Raw genomic sequence first — 24,681 nt, forward strand, 5'->3', positions numbered from 1 at the left:
ATGAGGAAATTAGCATATAGAATTTCACTTGACGCAGGCGTGAAAAACTAATTTTTCTCAGGATTTGCAGGAGATATGTCTTATGTTCAATCTCTGCAATTTGTAAAGAACATTCTGAGGATGATTAATATGTAACATTATTATAGGATATTTATTTTTAAGTGCCCCAAATGTTAAAGTCGAATTTGGGTAAAATTTGGGCATTTTTGCCATCTACAATAGCTTTAAAAGTGCTTTAGGCTTCAGTAAATGCATACATTTAGGTATAATACAAATTTGCAGGTTGTTCCCATTTGAGTTTCCTTTTAAATAGGTTAGTGAGCCAATGTGCCTGGTGCAGAGGTTTGAGTTTAATATCAGGGTGGAAGGTTTTACCTTTTGCTGGACCTAACTGAGACCTTCATCATTATAAGGTAGATGAAATGAGTACCATTGCAAACAAGCATTTGTTCTAAAAACTGGTATTTGTGTTATGTTCTGCGAATTAGTCACAGTAACTGTTTTAATAATCTAAGTATAGAAATAAATTGTAGCCCCTAACAGGAGTAATATATATATCATGTGTTTTTAAATAGGGTTGGTTATTGCAGGTTAGAAAGAGTTGGGAAGGTTTTTTTTTTGTCTTTTTCAGCCTTAGAGTGAGGTGGGAGATAGGAGTAAGTGTAAAGAGATGGAGAAATTATTGCTTGGAAAAGCAGGGCCTCAAAGGGTGTTGGCGCACAGGGACACGCAGTGTCTGGGAAAAAGTTTTTGGATAGTTAAAAAGGTTTAGCATGTTTTCAAAAGATGGTTGTTACAGTTGATAATTTGTGTTACGTGCAGTAATGTTCGTGCGTTCTACATATTTTTGTATTTTATCCTTTTATGCATTGTTCCTGCTGGTCCCGTGTGTCAGAAGCGACACAGTTAGTGGTGTTTGACAGCCAAATGTCCACTGCCTGGTGATTTGCTGTCAAAAGAAGGGTGAGGATTTTAAGCCTGACAAATTAAGCAGGCTTGAATATTCTGTTTTGAGCTGCAGGTTCACAGTGCATAAAAGTGCATGCAATAGTGTTGTGTGTCACCGCTTATTTACATATGCTATTGTTTTGTCTATGCTTTTTTTGTGCTTGATATACAGCGCGTATATCTGATGGCTTGGCATATGTGTGTTTTTTGTTGTTTTTTTTGCACTGATACTAAATTTCACAGATATGTTTTTTTCATGCTGTGAGCAAAACAAGACAACACTTCACCAGTGTATGTCAAATTTGGCTTTAATGGTATTCGAAGAAAAATAAAAAAGAGATATACAGAATCAAAGTGTGTCATCTAGTCAGGATACTGTCCTCTTCCCTTAAAGGAACAGGCAGCCCTAAAATTATGTATCCTGATTGGATGTAAGGATAAATTATAGATTTGTGACTCTTGTACATGGTGACCTAATTTCTATATTATATTAGTCAGTTTTGTTCTGCTTCCTAAGTAGTGTATGGCTTTGTACCTTAAAGGAAACAAGGCTTCATTTTTACCTAGTCCCATTTCCCTTTTCCAAATTCCTTTCACTAGTTGGTGTATTGTTCAGGTTCACACTTCCAGAATGCAGTGATATACTAGGGACCCCCATATTATGTATAATTCCCTTTTGTATGACCAATTTGGTTTTCAAACTTTTCTTTAGGCCTACTCTGATGCTTTCTAGTCTGACTGTTAGGGTGTGATGGATTGGTTAACTGACTCACTACTATAGTAAGATAAGTTTTCCACCTCAATAGGAGACACCTTACGTTTTTTTTTTAATATGACTAATTCAATGCCTATTCTAATTAGATTTTTTAGGTCCTTTTTTCTGCTGCTTTAATTTTTCATGGACCAGATGTATTTTAAATAATGGAAATACCAGGACTCTCTAGTTCTTGTCTTTTGTTTCCACAATTTGATCATTAGCTTTTGTATTGCATAGTCAACCTGATGCACAATTATTAAAGGGAGGTATCTACATGTCCCTGATAATCTGTATGATGTAATTTCTCTTTTGAAATGTTCTAGATAAGGAATTTAGGAACACCAATATGTAATTATTGAGAGAAAAAATGTGTTTGCCCCATTAGACAATGCCACTCCAATTGAAGAAATCAGAGGCACTGTTTTGCTTATTGCTTTTGTTTTTGTATTGCCTTTGAGAATGACAGGGTGTTCTAGACCAGAAGTGTCCCATGACTATGGCCACTCCTTTGAAGATTGCAGGCCACTTGCTTGCAGTCCCTTGTTATACAATGAACTGTTTTTGTACTTAATTGAAGGAAACAACTGTGTCACATTTCCTACGTCACTAGGTTCTGCAGGATCTTCCAGAGTCAAAGGAAGAATGATACCCTGCAGAACGGTAATTCTCATCAGTGTCAGCTACAGATGAGGGCTACATACCTTGGCCCCAGCACCCAGACAGCGATCGCCAGCGTGCCATCAGTGATATCTCCAACTATTGTACTTGCTTCATCAGAAGGCGTTGAACATCAGAAAAGAAGGAGGAGCTGGTTTTGCCACAGAATTGTAGTGCAAAAGAGCACCTGTTATGTGCTGGTTAACCTCTGACAGTGTGCAGTCCCTTGAGCCCCTTGGCCTGAGTTTTTGGCCACACACCCCTTTTCCTTTGCTCCAATGGAAGTGCAGTGCACCGGAGGATTTGAGATTGGCAAAAGGCACTACATTATGGTGCCCATGAAAGAGCAGCCCGAGTATCCCCTGACACTGAATAGAGAGTGTTGGAGCCTGAAAGTGTTGCTGAGAGTAACAGTCTGTTGCTCTTCCCCGATTAATAGTACTTGGGTCTGCATGAGATGATCTGTGCTCTTGATCAATGAAGAGCACACTACCTGTAGTGCCTGCAGCACAGGAAATATTGGTGCACTACATCGAGACATTGAGACTTTCAAGTGAGCTGTGAGTGTTTGCCAGGAGGGCACTCCAACAGATACTGAGTAACATCATTTTCATGAAAAGCCTGAATGAAGAGGCCCATGCGGAAGAAAACAACAGAAACAGGATTTGATGGACAATAGAAGCCTGCCAGAAGAGGCTTTGACGGACTCTTGGTATTTTCTGTGAGCTTGTATAGAATTGGAGTTTGGAGACTGATTCTTGTTTTGCTGGCATTATTTTAAAGTACTATTCTGTTTAGTGAAAGCAGAATAAAGTTCATTTTCTGTGGAAGAATATCCCCTTTTTCACCTCAGAGCGTTGATGAGGATCACCACTGTTTCACCTGAACATGTGATGGATTACTGAAATGCATAGGAGCCATAAAAAAAATGTTAGTACATAATTTTAGGATTTGCTTTCTGCTTAGGGTGGTGAAAAATGATAATCCTGTTTGTAATAGTGGTCATTACTTTCTTCTGCTATCTAAATGTTGAATGTTTTGTTCTTTTTGTATTCCTGCTGATAGCTTACATATATCTGTTTTTATGAAATGAGTAGAATTCTCGCCTAAGCAAGGAATTAGTATTTGCCTGTGTAATGGCAAAAGGGAGGTCTGAGGCTCTTTAATTTTGACTCCATCTTACATTTGTCATCAATTTGTGTTGCCTTTACACAGACTGCTCTATTCATGAAGTATTTCTGCCCTTTGGACTGCAACGTGTAGAAAACCCCCCTCTGTCCTTGCTTTGAAAGCAATCTCAGACACTAGCTGGCATAACTGCATACAGACACGTTCTGCCATTACTGATTGACCTATAAGTGCTGAAGTTGATTAACTTATGGGTTGGGCAGAAACACGACGTAAGGGGGACATTCTGGTTACATGATGTATTTCTATTGGCTAATATTTTGCAGATCTTGTATGTCCATATTAGGTATTTTGTATGCTTGCAGAAGCTAGGACTGCCCCTTTCTTGTATGCTGAGTTTGTAAATTCTAAGCATATAAAAGACCTCTGTGTTCTGTATTCTTTAGACTACCTCGTTCAATTGCTAAGGCAGTTGGGTGACGTAGCCTCACTTATTAAATTTAATAAAGATGTCTTTTGATATTTCAGATTCTCTGTTGATTTCTTTGCTGCATTTGAGTGGATTACTTATTGGTAAGACCCCTGAGAAGGAGTTTGTGGATTTTTGGAACCACAGCTGTAGTGTACCAAGCAGCAAAGGTTCACTTTACACACAACTAGCCCGGAAGAGGCACCAGGTAGCCCCACTTCGTGTCTAAATCCTCTTAGATAATAACCTCCCTGCTCAGAGGGTGTGCCCTGCGATGAAAGCTCTCTCTGGGGCCCCCACCCCCATCCTCCTTCCGGACCAGCTCTGAATGAAGAGAAACAATGTAGCTTGATACATTGTTTCTCTTCAGTCCCTGGGTCATTGCAGGAGCGAGGAGCAGGCTGCACCCTGCACCTGCTTCAGAGGTCAGAGCAAGACACATACAGCTCTCTGCTGCAGATTAGCTGAGGGACCCCCTTCACCCACTAAAGACTGGGGCCCCCCCGCACCGCGGGGGCTGCGGGGGTGTTTGTTACGCCCCTGGTGTCAGCCTGGCGGTGGCGGTGAACCACACAGACAAAGTGTTGTCTTCTTTGTATGTATGCAGGCCTTAGCAGTGTGGATGGATAACCACTGCCTAAAGCTCAACGGCTCAAAGACGGAGGTGCTGGTGGTCGGTGGTGATCAACTCAAATGGACGTGCGACTGGTGGCCAAGCTGTCTGGGTACAGTACCTTCCCCGTGTATGGAAGCTAAAAACCTAGGGATTTGGGTAGATCCCACACTTTCCTATGAGGCACATATTGGGCGGTTGGTGGGGAAGTGTTTTGGGGTGCTTAAGATCCTGAATAAAACCTTGGACCTACTCCCCTTGGAGGCTAGACGCACGATGACCCAAGCCCTGGTCACATCCCGGCTTGATTACGGGAATGTCCTCTTCTTGGGAGCTTCCAGCAAAAGTATAGGGCGGCTTCAGGTATTACAAAACGCAGCGGCACGTCTAGTGCTTAGACTACCTAGGAGAGCGACATCGAGAGTCGCATTGGCGACTCTCCACTGTTTAAGGCCCTCCTGATATGTCACCGTATCCTATGGCAGAAGGCTCCCCCATTCCGTACTGGTTTGATCACTAGGTATTAGCCGAGGAGAGCGCTGCGGTCGTGACGAATGGGCACGTTGATGACCCAACGTTTTAAGAGGGCTAAAATGGGAGGTCGCTCTTTTAGAGTGATGGCCGCCACAAGCTGGAATAAACTCCCGCTCAGTCTTTGCCTCCAACAATCGGAAACTAAGTTCAAGTGTATGTTAAAAACTCACCTGTTCCAAAGGTGAGTTGGGTGCTGGTCTCTGATGTGGGTCAGTCACAGTGTCTGGCTAGTATTGCTCTCGCAGCGCGGGGACACGCCAAGATGGCGCAGCCATAGCGCTTTATAAATATCTTTATTATTTTCTCTTTATGGAGCGCCTCCATATTGTCTTTAAGGCGCACTGTGCCCCTCAAGCACTCAGAGGCGCCCGTGTTTCTCCCCCCACCAGTGCTACCGATCCGCCGTGCTGCTGATGTACTGTTCGTGCAATGAACACCTGGTGAGCACACAGGAGCAGCGCACCCTGACCACTGGTCACGTGGGTGGGTCTATAGTGTTAAAGAAGTCAGGTGCAAATGTCAGTGAAAATACAGCATTTTAAACAAACACAACCACTGAAATTCACCAATCTCTGCTCTTTCTGCAGGAGGTGGAGAATGCACCAAAGTGCACATATATCATTTTTCACACTCCCAGCAAAGCACACATTGACAGACCGTCCATGCCAGGCGCAGGTGTGGAAAGAGACAAAACCACACTCACTGGCGTGACAGCAGAACAGCAATTAAAAAAAACACAGCTATGAAAAACACAGTAACCAAAGTATTGTGACGGTAAGTCTATATAGCCAAGTATACATTTACTTTATTTCACTCCTCACACACTTGTAATTTGATTAAGTAGATCGTCAAGGGATGTAGATGTTGAGTGCAGAACTTTAAATCGAATTACCACATGCTGGTTGTCAAAATTTTGCCCAGGAAACATTTGCATGCCGATATTTCTATATTTTTATACTTGGTATTCTCTAACAGAAGCCGATCAGCGACGTTTCCGAAACACGCGCCAAAAGGAGGCGGAGCCTCATTTCCAAGCCCCCGCTGCAGCGAAAGATGAAGATGTGAAGTCAGAGCGAATAAAATGAGGTGAAACGAACGGAGGAGGCTTCACTTCCAGGAATGAAATGATTAATTCTCAACAGGCGCAGGGACGGACAAACCGCGCAACTTCACCGTCACGCTGTCCAAAAATATTGATGCCGTGACACAAAACATCCCAAACTAAGCCTCACGACAATAATTTGGTATAAATTTCACTCTGCAAAATGAGTTTATTTTTAAAAGCCTCCTAGTGGTGGTCCAAGCCCGCCACCGAAGCTCCGCGGGCGATTTCACGCCGTGCCCCGCTTTAAAGTAATGTCAAGGCTTGGAGAGCTGACTTCAAAAGGCAGAAATCCACTTACGCTGCTGACATCAAACGCCACCAGGACCCACCCCCCTCACCCACCTACCGGAACATTGGATTCTGACGCGAGCGGCTTATCGGCTTCCGCAGCTGGGAGGCCGTGCGCCCACACCACGAGCCGCCACCTGAAGTCCATGGGGAGGTCTGGTGCACATCTGTACAAGCTCCCACATGCATGAGTCATGACTGACACAGAGCTGCTCTTTGTCCATTCACCGTGCACAGGTGCAGGCCCCTGGCCGGAGAGCTCCTGACTGGGTCCGGAGCGTGCCCCCGCCCCCCCCTCCATGTACTTTGCAAGGGGGTCCCCTCAAGTTTCGTCACACCACTGGTCATTCCATCCTCTGACGGCTGCTGCAGGTAAACTCCCCACGCATACAGGGGCAGCGTCACGCTTTCTCCATGAGCAGGCGTGACTCACTCCTGGGTGTCACGAGTCAACCCAGAGCAGCTCAAGACGAGTTCAAGTTTAAGCGCCACTCACAGCAACAGCTCTGTGAATTGAACCCATCACAGTCCCTCCTCCCAAAAAAGCGCCCTGATTGCAGCCTGAAGAGGGGTGTGGACAGACCGGAAGTACCGTGGGCGGGGCCTGTCGAGGGGTTCTGGCAGACAAAGCAGTGCGGCTCCCTGCAGGGCGAACCCCCAAACCTGCCCAGGTCCCGCCTTTCAGGACAGCTCTGTCTCTTCACAAGGCTTGTCCCTCATTTCACCCCCCCCCCCCACACACACACACATATAGGGCAGGTGGGTTTAATGCACCTGCCCTATAATTCCCCAACGGATGCATCATTTTCATGTTTCAACAAAACGCATCTGTTGAAGCCTTTACTCAAACACTTTTAATGGGTCATGCACAGGTGTACCAGGGGCTATATTGCTGATAATTGCAGTTTGAAGGTGATAAAGTGCAGTTTGAAGGGGATAAAGTGCAGTTTGAAGGGGATGAAGTGCAGTTTGAAGGGGATAAAGTGCAGTTTGAAGGTGATAAAGTTCAGTTTGAAGGGGATGAAGTTCAGTTTGAAGGGGATAAAGTGCAGTTTGAAGGGGATAAAGTGCAGTTTGAAGGGGATAAAGTGCAGTTTGAAGGGGATGAAGTGCAGTTTGAAGGGGATAAAGTGCAGTTTGAAGGTGATAAAGTTCAGTTTGAAGGGGATGAAGTTCAGTTTGAAGGGGATAAAGTGCAGTTTGAAGGGGATAAAGTGCAGTTTGAAGGGGATAAAGCCCTTCATTTCCACATTGACCAGCTGCTACAGTCTTCTTACTTGAGACTTAGAGGGGTCATCACCCCAGTGGGCGATAGCACCATGGTGAATGAGGCCTGGAGGGTGATAGAAGTGTTGCTGTGCAAAGTTCTCTCATCTCATCAAGTTTGTGGGGTGGTCACTTTACTTTCGAGGTTACCTGTTTGAACCCAGTCAAGCGGTTACAAATCAGCGCGTTTTTACTCATCAACAGAGCTATCCATGCAGAGCGCCTGGGTCTCCAGGGGACATCCCACGAGGGCTGGGGTCTGCAAAGGAACACACTCCAAGGGCCGCCATTTTAAAATATGGAACGCCATGTAATGGTGCCTCCAGGGGACAATTCCACAGGGGCCGCCATTTAAAATACGGTGCTTTGGTGCAAAAAAACACAAAGGCCTCGTTCTGAGTAGTGTGGGACACCGTGCAGTAAAAGAGCCCCACAGACACCCACGACTGACCTGGCAGCTCCCCCCAGGGCAATATTAGCCCTCAGTTCTGAGCCCGAGGTGAAAGTGAGGGATAGCCTGTAGACTCGTGGGCTTCTGCACCCTAAATCCACTCCCATTCCGACCTGTTTCCCACATGCCAAGTTGCTCCGGGTTTGCTCCCCCTGTGGACTCCTCACTGCTCGGAACAAGGCCCCTCTGGCTTTCTGTGGCTTATATCTTGCTACAAACTCTTGTAAGTGTGAAGAATCTCCGTGTCATACTCGCCCACAAGAGAAACTTTGGAAAGTTTTCCACAGATCTTTCCGAAGACTGCAGGAAAAATCATATCATTGTTTTATGGTATGTGATGGGTGATATAAACTTGATTTCTCAGGTTTAGTAGTGGGGGCGTCACCCATTAATCCAGGTTTAGTGGCGCCAATAAGGCTCCTAGCTGAGTTCTACTGGGGGCTATATATCGGTTATTTCCGGTTTATAGGGAGATGGAACCCACCATTTCTATGGTCAAATGGAACATTATTTGAAGTTCCGTGGGGGCCAGGAGATTTTTATTTGAGGTTTAGAGGTACCTAAAACTCACACTTTTCCAAGACTTTTGTGTTGTGAGACCTGTGGTTCGAGTTTTAGTGGGGGGTAAGACCCCCTGAGGGCCATCTTCATCTTACCTGAATCCTAGTGGGGGGTGTAAGTGGTTGTTTGAAGTTGTGGGGGGACAGAACTCTGCACATCCAGTGTGGAGGCAGACTTCACCTTGTTTATGATGCTAAGTGGGACTGTAAGCCCGCAGTATGATGCTCACTGTTGGAACAGCCAGCACTTCAGGGTTTAAAGTGTCACCAGGGATCACACCACGTTATTTGAGGAGGAGTAGGTGTTACAACTTTGAATATATGCCGGTGTAGTGGGGTCTGTGTCCGGTACCTGAAATCTAGTGGCAGCTAGCATCTTGTTATTAAATTGCAGCCCTCAGGCGGATGTTCCTTCAGAAACACCATTGTGTGGCGAAACATATTTTACAATGGCAGACCTCAGGAAATGTTCTTTTGGCGCCACCATTGTGCGACGCTCTATATATTTTTTAAAAATGGTTGCCCTTTGAGGATGTTCCTTTGAAGACACCAATAAGTGGAGTTTCATATTTTACAATGAGGACCCTTGGGGATGCCCTTTGGAGAAATTATTATGGGGCACTCCATATTTTAAAATGGCTGCCCTTGGGGGATGTCCCCTGGAGACACCATTATGTGCCATTCCATGTTTTAAAATGGCGGCCTTTGGGGGATGTTCGTTTCGAGAAACCATAGTGTGGAAATCCACATGTAAAATGTCCGCCCTCTGGAATGTTCCTGCAGTGACACCATGGCGTAGTGCTCTATATTTTAAAATGGCCGCCCTCTGGAATGTTCCCGTGGCGTCACCATGGCGCGGGGCTCTACATTTTAAAATGGCCGCCCTCTGGAATGTTCCTGCAGCAACACCATGACATGGTGCTCTATATTTTAAAATGGCCGCCCTCGAGAGATCTTCCCCTAGAGACACCAGTATGTGGTGCTCCATATTCTAAAATGGCGCCCCTTGCGGGATATTCCTCTGCAGAAACCATTATGTGGCACTCCATATCTAAAATGGCTGCCCTCAAGAGACCTTCCCCTGGAGACAACAGTATGTGGCGCTCCATATTCTAAAATGGCTGCCCTCAAGAGACGTTCCCCTGTAGACAACAGTATGTGGCGCTCCATATTCTAAAATGGCGCCCCTTGAGGGATATTCCTCTGCAGAAGCCACTATGTGGCGCCCCATATCTAAAATGGTTGCCCTCAGGAGATGTTGCACTGGAGACGACTTTATGTGACGCTCCATATTTTAAAATGGTGGCATTGGGTGGTATGTTCCTTTCGGGATGGCGCAGAGCTTGAGGGGGGGGCGGATTTGTAGCAGCGCGGGCGACCTTCCTCCTGCTGCGGTGACCGGTCCCTAATTAGGCGATGCATCTGATACTCATTAAGTGCAATGAGATAATGAATCACATTCTCTCTTTGTTAATTTGCTGTAACCAAGCGGTTAATGGACGCCAGAGCTGAGTGACTGCGTTGATTAGAGTGATTTATTGTGCCAGCAAAACAAGTGCGCAGCTCCCGAATATTCATCTTTGTAATAATCCATAAATATCGGTTTTATCTCCAGTGTGTCCTCGGATGGCTCAGTGCGCTCGCTGGTGCCCCAGGGGTACGGAGCAGGGACGTGTTGATTCACCTCCTCCCAGAGTATTGAAGTGCAAGGTGACGGCTTTGGCTGCCCATCCTGCAGCCCTCGGGTCGCCGGGGCTCTGGGGCACCACCTGAACATAAGAGTCTATGCCATGGTGACACCATCGATCCTGCACCCCGCGCGTATATAAGGGGCTATGGTATGACATCACGCCCCATCTGGGTCCCCACTGGTATTGCAGAGATATGGCACAGCGTCACCCCCTCACCCCACACCCTTTGTCTGCACATGGGGCTGTGGCACAGGCTCCCGCGCTCATTCCGCACTCCATGGGTACATGGGGGTCTAAGGCGGGCGCCACCCACAGCCAATGGGTACATAAGGCTCAATGGCAACCCCTCAACTGTCCAAAGCATGCACCATGAGTACACATGGGACCATGGGGCCACCTCAGCTTCACATGGGTCCACCACCTCCTGCACCTCATGAGTACACATGGGAATGTTCTGGAAGGTGTGGGGGTGGAGCTAGCTCTATTATGGTTTAATCGAATGTTCTGGAAGGTGTGGGGGCGGTGCTAGCTCTATCTTGGTTTCATAGAATGTTCTGGAAGGTGTGGGGGGTGGAGCTAGCTCTATCATGGTTTCATCGAATGTTCTGGAAGGTGTGGGAGGGGGCGCTAGCTCTATCGTGGTTTCATCGAATGTTCTGGAAGGTGTGGGAGGCGGCGCTAGCTCTATCATGGTTTCATCGAATGTTCTGGAAGGTGTGGGAGGCGGCGCTAGCTCTATCATGGTTTCATCGAATGTTCTGGAAGGTGTGGGGGTGGAGCTAGCTCTATCGTGGTTTCATCGAATGTTCTGGAAGGTGTGGGAGGGGGCGCTAGCTCTATCATGGTTTCATCGAATGTTCTGGAAGGTGTGGGAGGCGGCGCTAGCTCTATCATGGTTTCATCGAATGTTCTGGAAGGTGTGGGAGGGGGCGCTAGCTCTATCATGGTTTCATCGAATGTTCTGGAAGGTGTGGGGGTGGAGCTAGCTCTATCATGGTTTCATCGAATGTTCTGGAAGGTGTGGGAGGCGGCGCTAGCTCTATCGTGGTTTCATCGAATGTTCTGGAAGGTGTGGGGGTGGAGCTAGCTCTATCATGGTTTCATCGAATGTTCTGGAAGGTGTGGGGCGTGGCGCTAGCTCTAACGTGGTTTTATCGAATGTTCTGGAAGGTGTGGGAGGGGGCGATACCTCTATCATGGTTTCATCGAATGTTCTGGAAGGTGTGGGAGGCGGAGCTAGCTCTATCATGGTTTCATTGAATGTTCTGGAAGGTGTGGGAGGCGGCGCTAGCTCTATCATGGTTTCATCGAATGTTCTGAAAGTGTGGGGGTGGCGATAGCTCTATCATGGTTTCATCGAATGTTCTGGAAGGTGTGGGGCGTGGCGCTAGCTCTAACGTGGTTTTATCGAATGTTCTGGAAGGTGTGGGAGGGGGCGATAGCTCTATCATGGTTTCATCGAATGTTCTGGAAGGTGTGGGAGGCGGAGCTAGCTCTATCATGGTTTCATTGAATGTTCTGGAAGGTGTGGGAGGGGGCGCTAGCTCTATCGTGGTTTCATCGAATGTTCTGGAAGGTGTGGGAGGCGACGCTAGCTCTATCATGGTTTCATTGAATGTTCTGGAAGGTGTGGGAGGGGGCGCTAGCTCTATTATGGTTTCATCGAATGTTCTGGAAGGTGTGGGGGCGGCGCTAGCTCTATCGTGGTTTCATCGAATGTTCTGGAAGGTGTGGGAGGGGGCGCTAGCTCTATTATGGTTTCATCGAATGTTCTGGAAGGTGTGGGAGGCGGCGCTGGCTCTATCATGGTTTCATCGAATGTTCTGGAAGGTGTGGGAGGCGCCGCTAGCTCTATCATGGTTTCATTGAATGTTCTGGAAGGTGTGGGAGGGGGCGCTGGCTCTATCATGGTTTCATCGAATGTTCTGGAAGGTGTGGGGGCGGTGCTAGCTCGATCATGGTTTCATCGAATGTTCTGGAAGGTGTGGGGGGTGGCGCTAGCTCTATCATGGTTTCATTGAATGTTCTGGAAGGTGCGGGAGGCGGCGCTAGCTCTATCATGGTTTCATCGAATGTTCTGGAAGGTGTGGGAGGCGGCGCTGGCTCCATCTTGGTTTCATCGAATGTTCTGGAATGTTTGGGAGGCGATGCTAGCTCTCATGGTCTTATGGAATGTTCTGGAAGGTGTGGGAGGCGGCGCTGGCTCTCTTATGGTTTCATCGAAAGACATTGTTGATTTTCATTTTTGAAAAGCACAGGTGGGGAGTGCAAGCCCTAAGGCGAGTAGGAGGGGAAGGTTTGAGTGACAAGGACTTCAAACAGCCAACGGAAGTGAAAAGGAATGGCGCGTCACCTTACCTCAGGGCTCCTCTCACCGGCCACGTCCTCCGCGGATACATCAGTCGCCAGGATCTCAGCTTTGATGGCGTCCAGGGCGAGGAGGATCCAGCTGTGCTGACGCTTGATTTGCCGCTGCAGCTCCTTCCACTGACTCCCGATCATATGCAGCATGTCCTTGAGACCTGGGCGCCAAAAACACAAAAGAGCCAGGATTAGGAACGGTACATATAGCAGTTCATTGACATGGAGTCATGGCCAGGTCTCAGAATAGAGGCTTGAGACCAGGTGTACAGGCACACCATAGGAAGCCCACCTTGGGGCTACTGGATGGAAAAACAAGCACAGGGGATGCGGTCCCACCCCAGGGAGGAACTGTGTGGACACTGGATGAACAAGACCAGGCAAAGAGTGTGCATCATTGCAGCCTGCAACTAGGCCTGGGCAGTGAACTTCGCTCCGTTCGCGGAGTTCGCTCAGTTTTCTGCACTCCACGGAGCTCGTGGAATACAGAAAATTCAGCTTTGCGATGTGCAGCGGAGTTTTTTCCCTGCTCGAGGTCGCGAAGTTTCTGATCGCGAACGGTAAGTTTGCGAGCGCGAGTTGCCTCTCGGGTAGAATTTCTACCCGAGCAGCAGGAATACCAGCACAAACTGCAGTTCGCACGCCACTCCGCCACTCGTGGAACTTCGCAGAGTTTTTGGTAACTTCGCGGAGTTCTGCGTAGCAAGGCTCCGCAAACTACACCCAGGCCTACCCGCAACATGGACTGATACCAAGAGCAAGGGCCATGTTCACACCCTCTAGAACTACTATGCCATTGCTGTTTGAGCAGTGTTGGACTTGGTCCTCTCTGCAGGGTCATCCACAAACTTTTTGCCTTCTCCCCTCTAGCTGAATTTGTTTTTCTTGCCTTTTAGGACTTTGTGCACTTTACCACTGCCAACCAATGCTTAATTGCTTGTGCTCACTCCCTTAAACATGGAAAAATTGGTTTACACCCAATTGGCACATTTAATTTACTTGTAAGCCCATACGACAGTGGTAGAACATGTACCCAGGGCCTGTGGGTAAGACTGACATGGGTAACCCCATTGTGGGTGAGCAGCTTTGTTCGGCAGGTGGCCTTATTGAGAGGGTTCCGAAGGTGGGATGACATAAGGATATCCACGTTAGGAGAGGTCATGTAAGGCACCGTGGTAAAATCATTTCAGGAGCTCCAGAGTGATAATCAGTTACACCGTAGCCAGTTCTACAGATACCAGCAGCCACGCCATGCCATATCCCCCGGTTTGCGAGCCCTCAAGACTTACTTAAATAATGTGTACGAGCCCACTATGTGTGTGTGGATACTTGTTGTCACTGCTTGTGGCATGAGTTGAGACCCATTGGGTGTTTAAAAGAGCCCTCACACACCAACCTGGTTGGTGTCATGCTTCGGGGTCCCAACCGGGTGGCCGAATGCTCCCCGGTTGTGCTATGACGCCTGATTACAACGGAGCGGGTGTCGGTGCGTTAGTGTGATGTGAAGTTCTACAGTTAAAAGATATCTCTGAGAATCCTTGCCTCAGCTTTATTAATGGCGGCTCAGGATATATATTAAAGTCTGTATGATGCAACTAGTAAGGATTAATTACTTGTCAGTTGGCTATGTATGAAGGTCTACATGTTTCAGCCCCTGTGTGTAGTTAAATAGGGCTTTCTTCAGGACCGAAAAGGTGATTGGTGAGTGCCGGAAATAATTAAAGCCATGTGATAGAACCAGTGTGGTACCTACACAATCGCTAAGGTGTGGGGTAAAAAAGGTAAGTGTCGGTGTACTTACTGACACTTCAAGAAGGCAAAAAATTCAATGCCATGGGTATTGTTTCTTCGATCGGGGCTCGGGGAGAGAGGCTCAACTGCGTCCGATTTGAATGTCAGGAGTCCTCTGCCTATTCACCTATGTCTGGTCCCCGCGGTCCCTTCAAGACTTACCAGAGTTTTACCCATTAGAGGGCAAATTGTTGATGGGCGACTTGGACACTCATAGAATAACACAAATTCATCAGTCGTTGATCACGAATAGTTCACACTGCCCGCCCTTAGGCCGGCATGACAGGGGATTTAGACTCAATCGATGAAGATGACTGGACAGAGACCCTGAATGCCCCGCAGGGGCGGTGATTTCATCCTGTCTTCGCCTGAGCCAATTAAAATTGGTACACAGAGCATATCATACAAGGCACTGGTTGTGGTGCGTGGGTGTAAATAACTCCTCCCTGTGTCTACGGTGTGGGGTAGAGGTGGGCACCTTCCTTCACACGGTGTGGAGTTGCATGGCATTGACACGCCTTTGGGGGGGTCGGACACCCTGTCTTGGGGAGGTCCTCTCCCGGGAGATCCCACTGGACCCTACATTGATCCGGATTCATAGCACAGAGGGAATAGGAGTCCATTGGAATAAAAACACCTGCTGTTTCTAGGTTTCACGCTGGTGAAGAGAGATATTACCAGATTGTGGAAAGCTGATGCATCGCCATCAACAGGGACCTGGAAGAGAGGGATGGGGGGCTGGTGGTTATGGTGTTTCAGGATAGGGATTGCCCACTAAACCCCCAGACTATAAGGCAGCACTGGGACGATTATAGAGGTATAGTTTTAGCCCCGGCTCACGCTGTTGAGTCTCAGCTGGAAGGTGCTGAGACATGAGGAAATGAGATGGGGTCCAATGATGTACTTAACTAAAGGCTTTATTGGTGATAGTTTGGGTGTGAGGGTGGTTGGGATCGCCTGTGCAAGTTCTTGTGCTTTTGTTGTTCATGGGAATTCACCCTATGATTTTCTATTTTTGTATATAGGCCGTTGAGGCCGGGATATAATGATAAAACCAAATAAAATGTGTTATGAAAAAATCACATGTCTCAGGCATGCCACTGCAGCCTGTGTGCAGTTTTAAACTGTCAATTCAACTTGGCGCAATAAACCAGGGCTTGACCACTCGAAAAGTGAGGAGTAGGGTGTTGAACATCGCAGCTCAATGAGGTGTAAGAAAAACAACACCAAAGTGACTAGACACTTTTTAGAGTTGGGTCATACTGGGAACGATCTGATGTTATATACACTCCTTGGTATTCACCAGTCTTCTTTCCTTCGCATTGAGTTACACGCGCTTATACTCGAGTGTCCGTCTTCAATATGGATGGAACACATATCGCTTTAGTACTCAAATTAAGGGGATACCGCTCCTGTTGTTAGACTAAATATCCTTCTCCCTTGTCGATAATTGCCTGGAAGGAGACGAGAAGTCACATTCAACTTTTAGCGGCCCTCCAAGATATCTAACTAATCTTGAGGCACAATATTATTTAGAGGATCACTTAAATACACATAGTAGTGCATTCTCTATACATACTAAGAGCCCTTCTACATTTGAAAAATTAGAGATATTATGTGTATGATTGTGGTCGCGGTGTGTGTGAAGGTAAGAGGACACCAGAGATTGAACTAAAATACAGTTGAGGAAATCCTGACAGCATGTTTACATACCCTTACAGCTCCGACCTGCCATAAAGGGACTCTTGAAGGTGGGAGGAATTGTTTAGGTATAAATGGAAAGGATATTACAATTGATTTTAGCATCACATTACTCATGAATTGCAGTGTTGGTGATGGACACTAATTAGGTGATAAATGGAGGCAAACAAATATTTATTTTTCTTGTGTTATGTATTTTCAGCCCCCTGTGGGCCCCACTAGATGTCAGTACCACAGGATAGCTGCCAGACTACTGAAAGAATAATTTTTATTTTTTCACTTTCTTCTACAAGCAGAGTGACTCATAATCTTGGTCCTGATGAATGCCATGAACTTAATGGTCAATTGAGGCAGAAACATGTTGACCCAGATGTGAAATAGGAGAATATCTATATCCCTATTTCATTAAACTTAGTTTTAATCCAATCCATTGGGGGTACCAGAATAAAAGGTGGCCTTACCCACCAAGAGTTAGTTTTAACTCTACACTATTATTCTTTTGTTTGCACTCTGCCCTCTCTCCCCTATAGACTTTAAAATAGGGATTGTTGGACTTGGCCATTTTTGCAGGGTCATCCCTAAACTGTTTGCCTTTCTCCTAGCCGTTTCTCTGACATGGTGTTAGTGGTTTTAGGCCTCTGGGCACTTTAGCACTGCTGTCCAGTGTAAAGTGTGTGCTCTCTCTGTGTTACATATGGTACGATTGGTCTACACCTGTTTGGCCTATTTAATTTACCTGTCAGTCCCTTGTAAAGTGGTATCTCATATACCCAGGGCCGGTAAATTAAATGCTACTGGTGGGCTTGCAGCGCTGATTGCGCCATCCACCAAATTAGCCTTGCAAACCTATCTCAGGCCTTTGCCATTGAAGGGTCTGTGCGCGCAGTTTACTGCCGCTGTGACGTGGCACCTAAAGTGTGTGCCATGTCTGACGCCCCCCCTTTTACTACATGTCAGTCACCCCTAAGGTAGGCCCTAGATATCCCTATGGGCAGGGTGCATCGTACATAAAAGATAGGACATGTACCTTAAGTGTGTGACATGTCCTGGTAGTGAAAACAGCCATTATGGTTTCTGTGGGGCTGCCCTCCCATAGGAATGCATTGGGGATACCCAGATAAGTGTTTCAGTGGCAATTCCTGATATGGGAGAAGCAGCGTGGTCAAGTTTGGTATGTTTGGAATAGTGATAATAAATGCTACGCAAAGGTGTGTGCAGATTTATTATAACTATTTTAGAAATGCCACTTTTAGAAGTTGGCTTTTCTGTGTGCTATGTGTCGACCCGCCTGATGTGAATTGCATGTCTGGCTTGTTGAGTGACAGGGGCTGGGAGGTGTGTGTGGCTCCAGGACGGGCAGGGTGAGTCAGCACTCGGCTGAATGGGACATCTGCATTGGGAGTAGTGGGAGGAGTAATCCCCTGACTCTGAACAGGATTGTGCCTACCCTGTACAATGCTGGCTCTGCCCCCTGTGGTGTGTCTGATCACCTTGCCTCCACCTGACAAAGGGGAAGAGGAGCTTGGTAAACAAAGTGCTCCAATTCCCCCCTGAACAAGTTGCATCTGGTTACCCCCAAGCCCTGCACTTCAGACAAAGAACAGAGATATTATAAGTATAGGGGCTTTGACCCCATGATGTTGCTTGTGCTGTTCCTGACTTGCTGGGGCTTGCTGCTGCTGGGGCCCAGGAGGAACCGCCATGGGGGCTTACCTCCCTGATGGAGGGCCCTGTGTGCTGGCCTCCCTGGGCCCAGCTATGCCCCATGGACCTAGAAGAACTTTTGCTTGGACTCATTCTTTTTAAATCTAGGACTCTTGCTACTAGCGCCTCGTGAGCGCTTTGCTGTATTTCCCCAAATAAGAGGAGCCTTTATTTTGTGGCATCTGCAGCACTGGGCTGCGCAGCACTGAGTTGCTCGTCGTTTGAGAGGGAATCACCATTGTAGGGATTCCCCTGTGATGCGTGTGAAGCGGGTGTCCACCCCACTTTATGTTTATTTTAGCCAACGGTGCCCACCCCACATTAGTGCTTCCTTTGGAGCGGGTACCCACCCCGCATTGCTGCTTATGGACGAGCGGGTGCCCACCCCGCATTTCACCTGAGTGAAGAGAGAAGGTGCCACCGGCCGCCGCAGTGCGACTAGGAAGCCACGCAAGCTGCCTGACTCTGGGCGGAGCTACGGCCGGAAGGCGGAAGGCCAGAAATGCCAGGTGAGGTTCCCGTGAAGCTGAGGGAAGCCCCGCAGACACCGCCAGAGAAGAGATGAAGGCAGGTGGGAGCCCACCACGCTTACGTGGGAGCTGCAGAGTGCTGCAAGATTCCAGGCGAGGCTCTCATGAGAGAGAGAGCCCCGCGTGTTGCTGCGGCCGCCACCGAGTCCCAGGAGCAGACCGAAGAAGAGCCTGCAGACCCGGTGAGTGGGGCCACTGCCTGACTGTTGTTGGTGCATTTCGAGGCACATTGCCGGTGCTTGGGTTGTGCTGAGTGGACCTGCCAGAGAGCGGGCCGCTCCAACGTGGGCCACATTGTTGCTAGGGCTACCGTGGGGGGTATAGGGGGCCCAGGGGGCACGTGCCTCTTCTTTTGGCTGGGTTTACAGCTGCCCCGCCTGATAGAGGGCAGCTGCAACGATGAGGCAGTTTTGTTTAGAGAGCCCCAGAGCAGGGCCTCTTTGTGTATTCCTCAGTTGCGCCGCCGTAGTGGGCAACTGCACCGATTGGGTACATTGTTTGGAGGGCACAGTGAGTGCCAGTGCCCCAGTACCTTCACAGCTGTACAGCAATTAGTGACAGCTGCCACGTTTAGGCCTGTGCAATTGCGCACTTCTGATGTTGCTGCAATGGCAGCCCAATCCCTGACATTATGGACATAGGGCATTTGAGCCCTCCGAGAAGGCCAGTTGGCCAGGGGGTGTTAGGTTGATAGGGCACCAGACCCTAATGTGATTTATATGGTGCGCAGCAAATGTGATTTATGCACCCTGATTTTTAACTAATGTGGTTTATGCTTGTGAGGTTATTTGCATACTGTGGTTTATGCTTGTGAGGTTATTCTCTACCTGATTTAGGCCTAACGTGATTTATGATTAGGAGGTTATGGTCTGATATGTTTAGGCTTATGAGGTTGGCGCAAAATGTATTTTACGCCGGATGTGATGCTTATTGCATACTATGATTTATGTTGCAGGATATAATGCTGAGTGCAGTGTTTGCCAGTAATTACTGGTTGTGTTCTACGTTTATTATTGGTTCTACATCCACTATTTTCACTTTGTGATGGTTCTGACAGTGGCCCACGTGGCCCTGTCATGTGTATATAATCCGCTGTAAATCTTGCCTAGTGCCAGTTGCCACAGTGTATACTGTTTGATTACTATTCTAATGTGTTTATAATAATACAAAGGCTATTTTTATATATAACCTTGAGTGGAGTTCCTTTTGTGGTGTGCCTAGTATGCTGCTGCTGTGTGTGTTGTGCACATGCTTTACAAATTGTCTCTGGGATAAGCCTGACTGCTCGTGCCAAGCTACCAAGGGGGTGAGCAGGGGTTATCTTCAGTGTGTAACTCCCTTGCCCTGACTAGACTGGTGGGTTCTGCCTGGCTCAGGCGCAAGCCCTAGCCAACCAGAAATCTGATTTCTAACAGGGATGACAAAAAAAACCTACCCGCTCCTTCCTACGGGGGACTTGTAGCCCAGACTGGCTATCTTGCGGTTCAAGTGTGAAGAGGGGACCCTATGATGAAGCATGTCACCCTAGGGTGATTGAGGGTTCTCGTCTTTAACCAGCAGTGCTTCGTAGCCTAATACTGTCCTCACTTGTTTACGTGTTTTCCTTCCCTTATTTTGTTAGCTACCCATACTTTGTGTGAGATAGCAAAAAAAAACAATTGACAGGCCTAAAATTTAAATTTTTTGCACATATAAGCACCCCTAAGGTAGGCCGTAAACAGACCATAGGGCATGGTGCATTGCATTTAAAAACATGCCCATGTATCTTTAAGCTTTAAATGTCCTGGTAGTGAAAAACTCGCAAATGTGTTTTTCACTACTATGAGGCCTTCCTCTCCCATAGGATAACATTGTGACATTAAACAAGTGATAACTTTTGCTTGGGAGCAGGTAGAAATGTCATGGTTGATGTCTAAGGAACTGAAATTTGAAATCCTATTTAATGGTAAGGTCAGAATTTAAGCTACAATTCTGAAAAAGCTGCTTTTAGAAGTTGGTGTTTTTTTATCCTAACAGTTTGGTGCCTGCAGCCTGCTTCTGGGGCCACATGACAACCTGTCATTCGCCTTTGTTTATTCCTTGCAGAAAGCCACACAATAGGGGGACTGGCCAGTTGGGCCATCCTCACAGGATGGAGGGCAGAGCTGTGCACAGCCCCACTTGCACTTCAAAGACACTGCCTCAACGCACACAAAGAATTTCACACTAGCCTTATGTGAGTCCAGACATCCTGGCTCCAGGGCAGGGAGACAGGAATTTCTTTGCACTTCTGTGGTTTAAAAAAACGAAATCCAGAAGTTTCTTCCACTTCAAAGCTGGGAAAAGATATAGAACTAGGACTCTCAGACCTACTCTTCAGTACACTCCTGGACCTGCGGAAGACTGCGCCAGAGCCCAGCCCTGCTGCTGCAGGCCTGCCTTGTTCTTCTGAGGACTGCCCTGCTGCTGCAGGCCTGCCTTGTTCTTCTGAGGACTGCCCTGCTGCTTGAGGCCTGCCTTGTTCTTTAGAGGACTGCCCTGCTGCTTGAGGCCTGCCTTGTTCTTCAGAGGACTGCCCTGCTGCTTGAGGCCTGCCTTGTTCTTCTGAGGACTGCCCTGCTGCTTGAGGCCTATCTTGCTGCTTGAAGGAGAGGTGACCATCTACTTGAACCCAGGACTACCAGAGTGACTCCAAGGGTCAGCTGGCTGACCTCATGTTGTGAGCTACAGGGACACAACAATCTCCAGAAGCATCCATGCAACTGCCTGTATGACCTGCTGCAACTGGCCCTGCTTGGATCTGCAACTGGACCTGCCACACTGACGCTGGCTGAGCCCTGCTGGCCTCTGCTGGAGTGCATTCCTGAACTCAACAAGTATTCCATCTTCTATGTTCCATTTAGAATTGTTATGATTTCTCTTTACCTATGATCAGTTAAGCTTGTGTACCTGTCTTGGTGGTTGTTCAAGCTGTCTCCTTATAATAAACTTCGAACTACTATCCAGCTGCCTCCTCTTGATTCCAACATAATTTGGCGACGATCGGGATACTTAAGGCATGAAACAAGAAAAGGACTCATTTTTATTTTTTTTTACTTGAAAAACGAAGTTTGGAGACAGCGTTCACCTTTCCTTCTAAGGATCAGTTGAAGGCACTTTTTCACTGTGTTTTGTGTAATGAATGATTGCACCAGCGGCTGCTCATATCACTTCATGTGCTTTTGATTGCACCTGCGGCTGTTTTGTCAACTATTTGTGGCACTTAGGATTTTCTCTTTTTGTTTCCTGGCAACTGTATCGTTCCAGCGCATTTCACCCCTGTGCGAAATTCCGCTTGAAATTTCATCTCTCTAACTCATTTATTTCTATTTTATTGTGTGTTTGGCATCAATATCGTAAGGCATCATTTGAAATTTACTGTACCTTACAGCTCGAGCTGCCGACTCACGCTGTTGAGAGTTCTCCATTGCGCGCATGGACTCTTCGTGTTCAGTACAGCTCGTCATCACGCATTACGCTGCATGATGTCCAACTCAGCGCAACTTGTCATCACGCATAACGTTACATGAAAACGTTGCGTTCCAGCAGCCATTTTGTTGCCATAGCTACCAGTTACAACTCGGAAGTCTGTTTTAAGCCGAGTTGTTATTTTTCTTCGTTTTATTTAAGATCTTTCTCCATATATTCTTTTCTTGAGCTAACATTAATATTTCTTCTTATTACAACAATATACAAGAGGAACAATATATAAATGTTCTACATCTCCACATCTATCAAGTTTGGACAATGAGATCTTCTGGACAACGGTGACTACTTTCATTAATTTTTTTTTATTCTTTCTTTATTTACATTTCATTTTAAAATGTCTAACAACATTATTTCTCCAGCACATTTTTTACCTTCAGCTGGTGATCCAAAAGTAGAATGGGATCTCTGGTATCCAACTTTCCTTGCATATGTAGACGTAGTAGAAGAAGATGGTTGTTCTCCTAAAAGGAAACTTGCCTTGCTAAAAAACTGTTTAGGTGGTGCTGGACTCAAAGAATTAGAAAGTCTACCCCCTGTTGAAAATGTAGGTGGTGGTGATTTAAATGTTTTTGAAGTTGTTATTAAGCAACTAAGTACTAGATTCGGAAGAAAAATCAACACCGTTATGGAAAGATTTAAATTTTATTCTAGGGTACAAAAGGAAGACGAATCCATTGAAACTTATGTAGCTGCTTTACGCACTTTGGCTGGCTCTTGCTCTTTTGAAACTATAAATTTTGATCAAGTTTTAAGAGATCAAATTATGATGCGTACCAAGAGCAAAAAGATCCAAGAACGTTTGTGGATGGGCACTGAATCTTCTCTCAGTGCGGTACTTAACATTGCCAAGGGTATTGAGCTATCTGAACTGTTCGTAAATGAAATAAGAGGTCATGAAGCAAAGACTAAAGTAATAATTCCTGAAGTTTCTCTAGTAAGGAACCCTTCTAATTATAGAAAACCTACGTTTTTTCCTCCTAGGAAAGATAGTTTTAGTAGAGACAATAAATCGTTTCCTAAAAAATCTCAAATAATATGCTATAGGTATGGAGCTAATGATCACGTAGGAAATTATAGAGGTTGCCCAGCTTTGAACAAGATTTGTATTAAATGTAAAAAGTCAGGACATTTTAGCAAAATGTGTAAGTCTCCACAAAAAGTTAACTTTTTATCTTATGAAGAAGGTGATGATCTCGAACAACCGTTTGAAATTAATACTATGCTATGTGTTGGTGATACTGAATGCAAAGGTTTTCCCAGTGATATGATCTCCATTAATGGCAAAGAAATATCGATGCTTATTGATTCTTGTGCCTGGTACACCATAATAGGCAAGAATGTTTTTGACAAATTTTGCAGTTCTAAGAAACTTTTACCATCAGACATACATCCCGGGGGGTACACTGGCAAGAAAATAGATCTTGAGGGTTACATGTGGACTGACATTAAATTTAAAGATAGGACTATTAGGGGCAAGGTATATGTCTCCACCAAAGGTGCGTCTATTTTGTGTTGGCCCCATCAATATGATCTAGGAATTAAACTTGACCCTAATGCTTCGCCCCCTGTATATGTGGTTCCACCTGAAAATGATTTTATTCTCCAGTTAAAAAAAGATTTTCCTCCATTTTTAACGACAATCTAGGAGTGTTTGCCAACTTCAAGCACCGCATCATTCTCAAAGAGTCTGCCGTTCCTGTCCGACATAGACTCAGAAATGTACCCCTAGCTTATCGTGACAAACTTAAGGTAATCCTATCAGATCTTGTGGCTAAGAAAATAATTGAACCAGTGGAGTCATCGCCATGGGTTTCCCCAGTAGTTTTGTCCCTTAAGAGCAATGGCGAACTCCGTTTATGCGTAGATCTCCGCAGTCTAAACAAAGAAATCTGGGTTGATAGACATCCCCTACCCCACATACATGAACTTATTTCTACCCTTTCTGGTGCCTGTGTTTTCTCCACACTAGACTTAACCAGTGCGTACCATCAGGTGATTTTGCATGAAGATTCTAAATTTCTGACCACTTTTATTACACCGGAGGGCATGTTCCAGTATTGCCGCATGCCTTTTGGTCTGGCTAGTGCGGCATCAGTATTCCAACGTCTTATGAAGACAGTGCTAGAAGGTTGTGAGGGAGCAATTGCCTTCCAAGACGACATTTTAATACATGGGAAAAATTTTGAGGAACATGACAGGAATCTTGTAAAAGTTTTGAAAAGTGTCCAACAATATGGATTAACATTGAAGCTATCCAAGTGTAAATTCAGACAATGTAAAGTTGAATATCTTGGTCATGAAATTTCTGTTATGGGTATCAAGCCTAAACTCAACCACATTGTAAGTGTATCTAAAGCTCCTGCGCCTTTGAATAAGGATCAGCTAGTTTCCTTTTTGGGTCTTACTGAATTTTATAGTAAGTTTGTTCAAGATTATGCTTCAAAAGTACATTCCCTTAGGTCGTTATTAAAAAAGGATGTAAAATTTTCATGGAACAATGATCAACAACAGGCGTTTGATCTGCTGAAACAGGAAATTATCAATGCTCCTTTCCTGAGGCCGTTTGATCTTGGTAAAGAGTGCATAGTATGTGTGGATGCAAGCAACATTGGTTTGGGTG

General features: G+C 46.3%; 1 protein-coding gene across 1 annotated transcript in view; it reads right to left on the reverse strand.

Moving 5' to 3' along the window:
- AKAP6 (A-kinase anchoring protein 6) overlaps positions 1–24,681 on the reverse strand; it is an 848,588-nt gene that overhangs the window by 550,548 nt on the left and 273,359 nt on the right. Inside the window, exon 6 of the mRNA XM_078659390.1 lies at positions 12,826–12,989. Coding sequence (XP_078515516.1) covers positions 12,826–12,989 — 164 coding nt within the window. The remainder of the gene's footprint in view (positions 1–12,825; positions 12,990–24,681) is intronic.

This window comes from Lissotriton helveticus, chromosome 9, assembly GCF_964261635.1.
Source record: "Lissotriton helveticus chromosome 9, aLisHel1.1, whole genome shotgun sequence".
In the NCBI taxonomy this organism is placed as follows: Eukaryota; Metazoa; Chordata; class Amphibia; order Caudata; family Salamandridae; genus Lissotriton; species Lissotriton helveticus.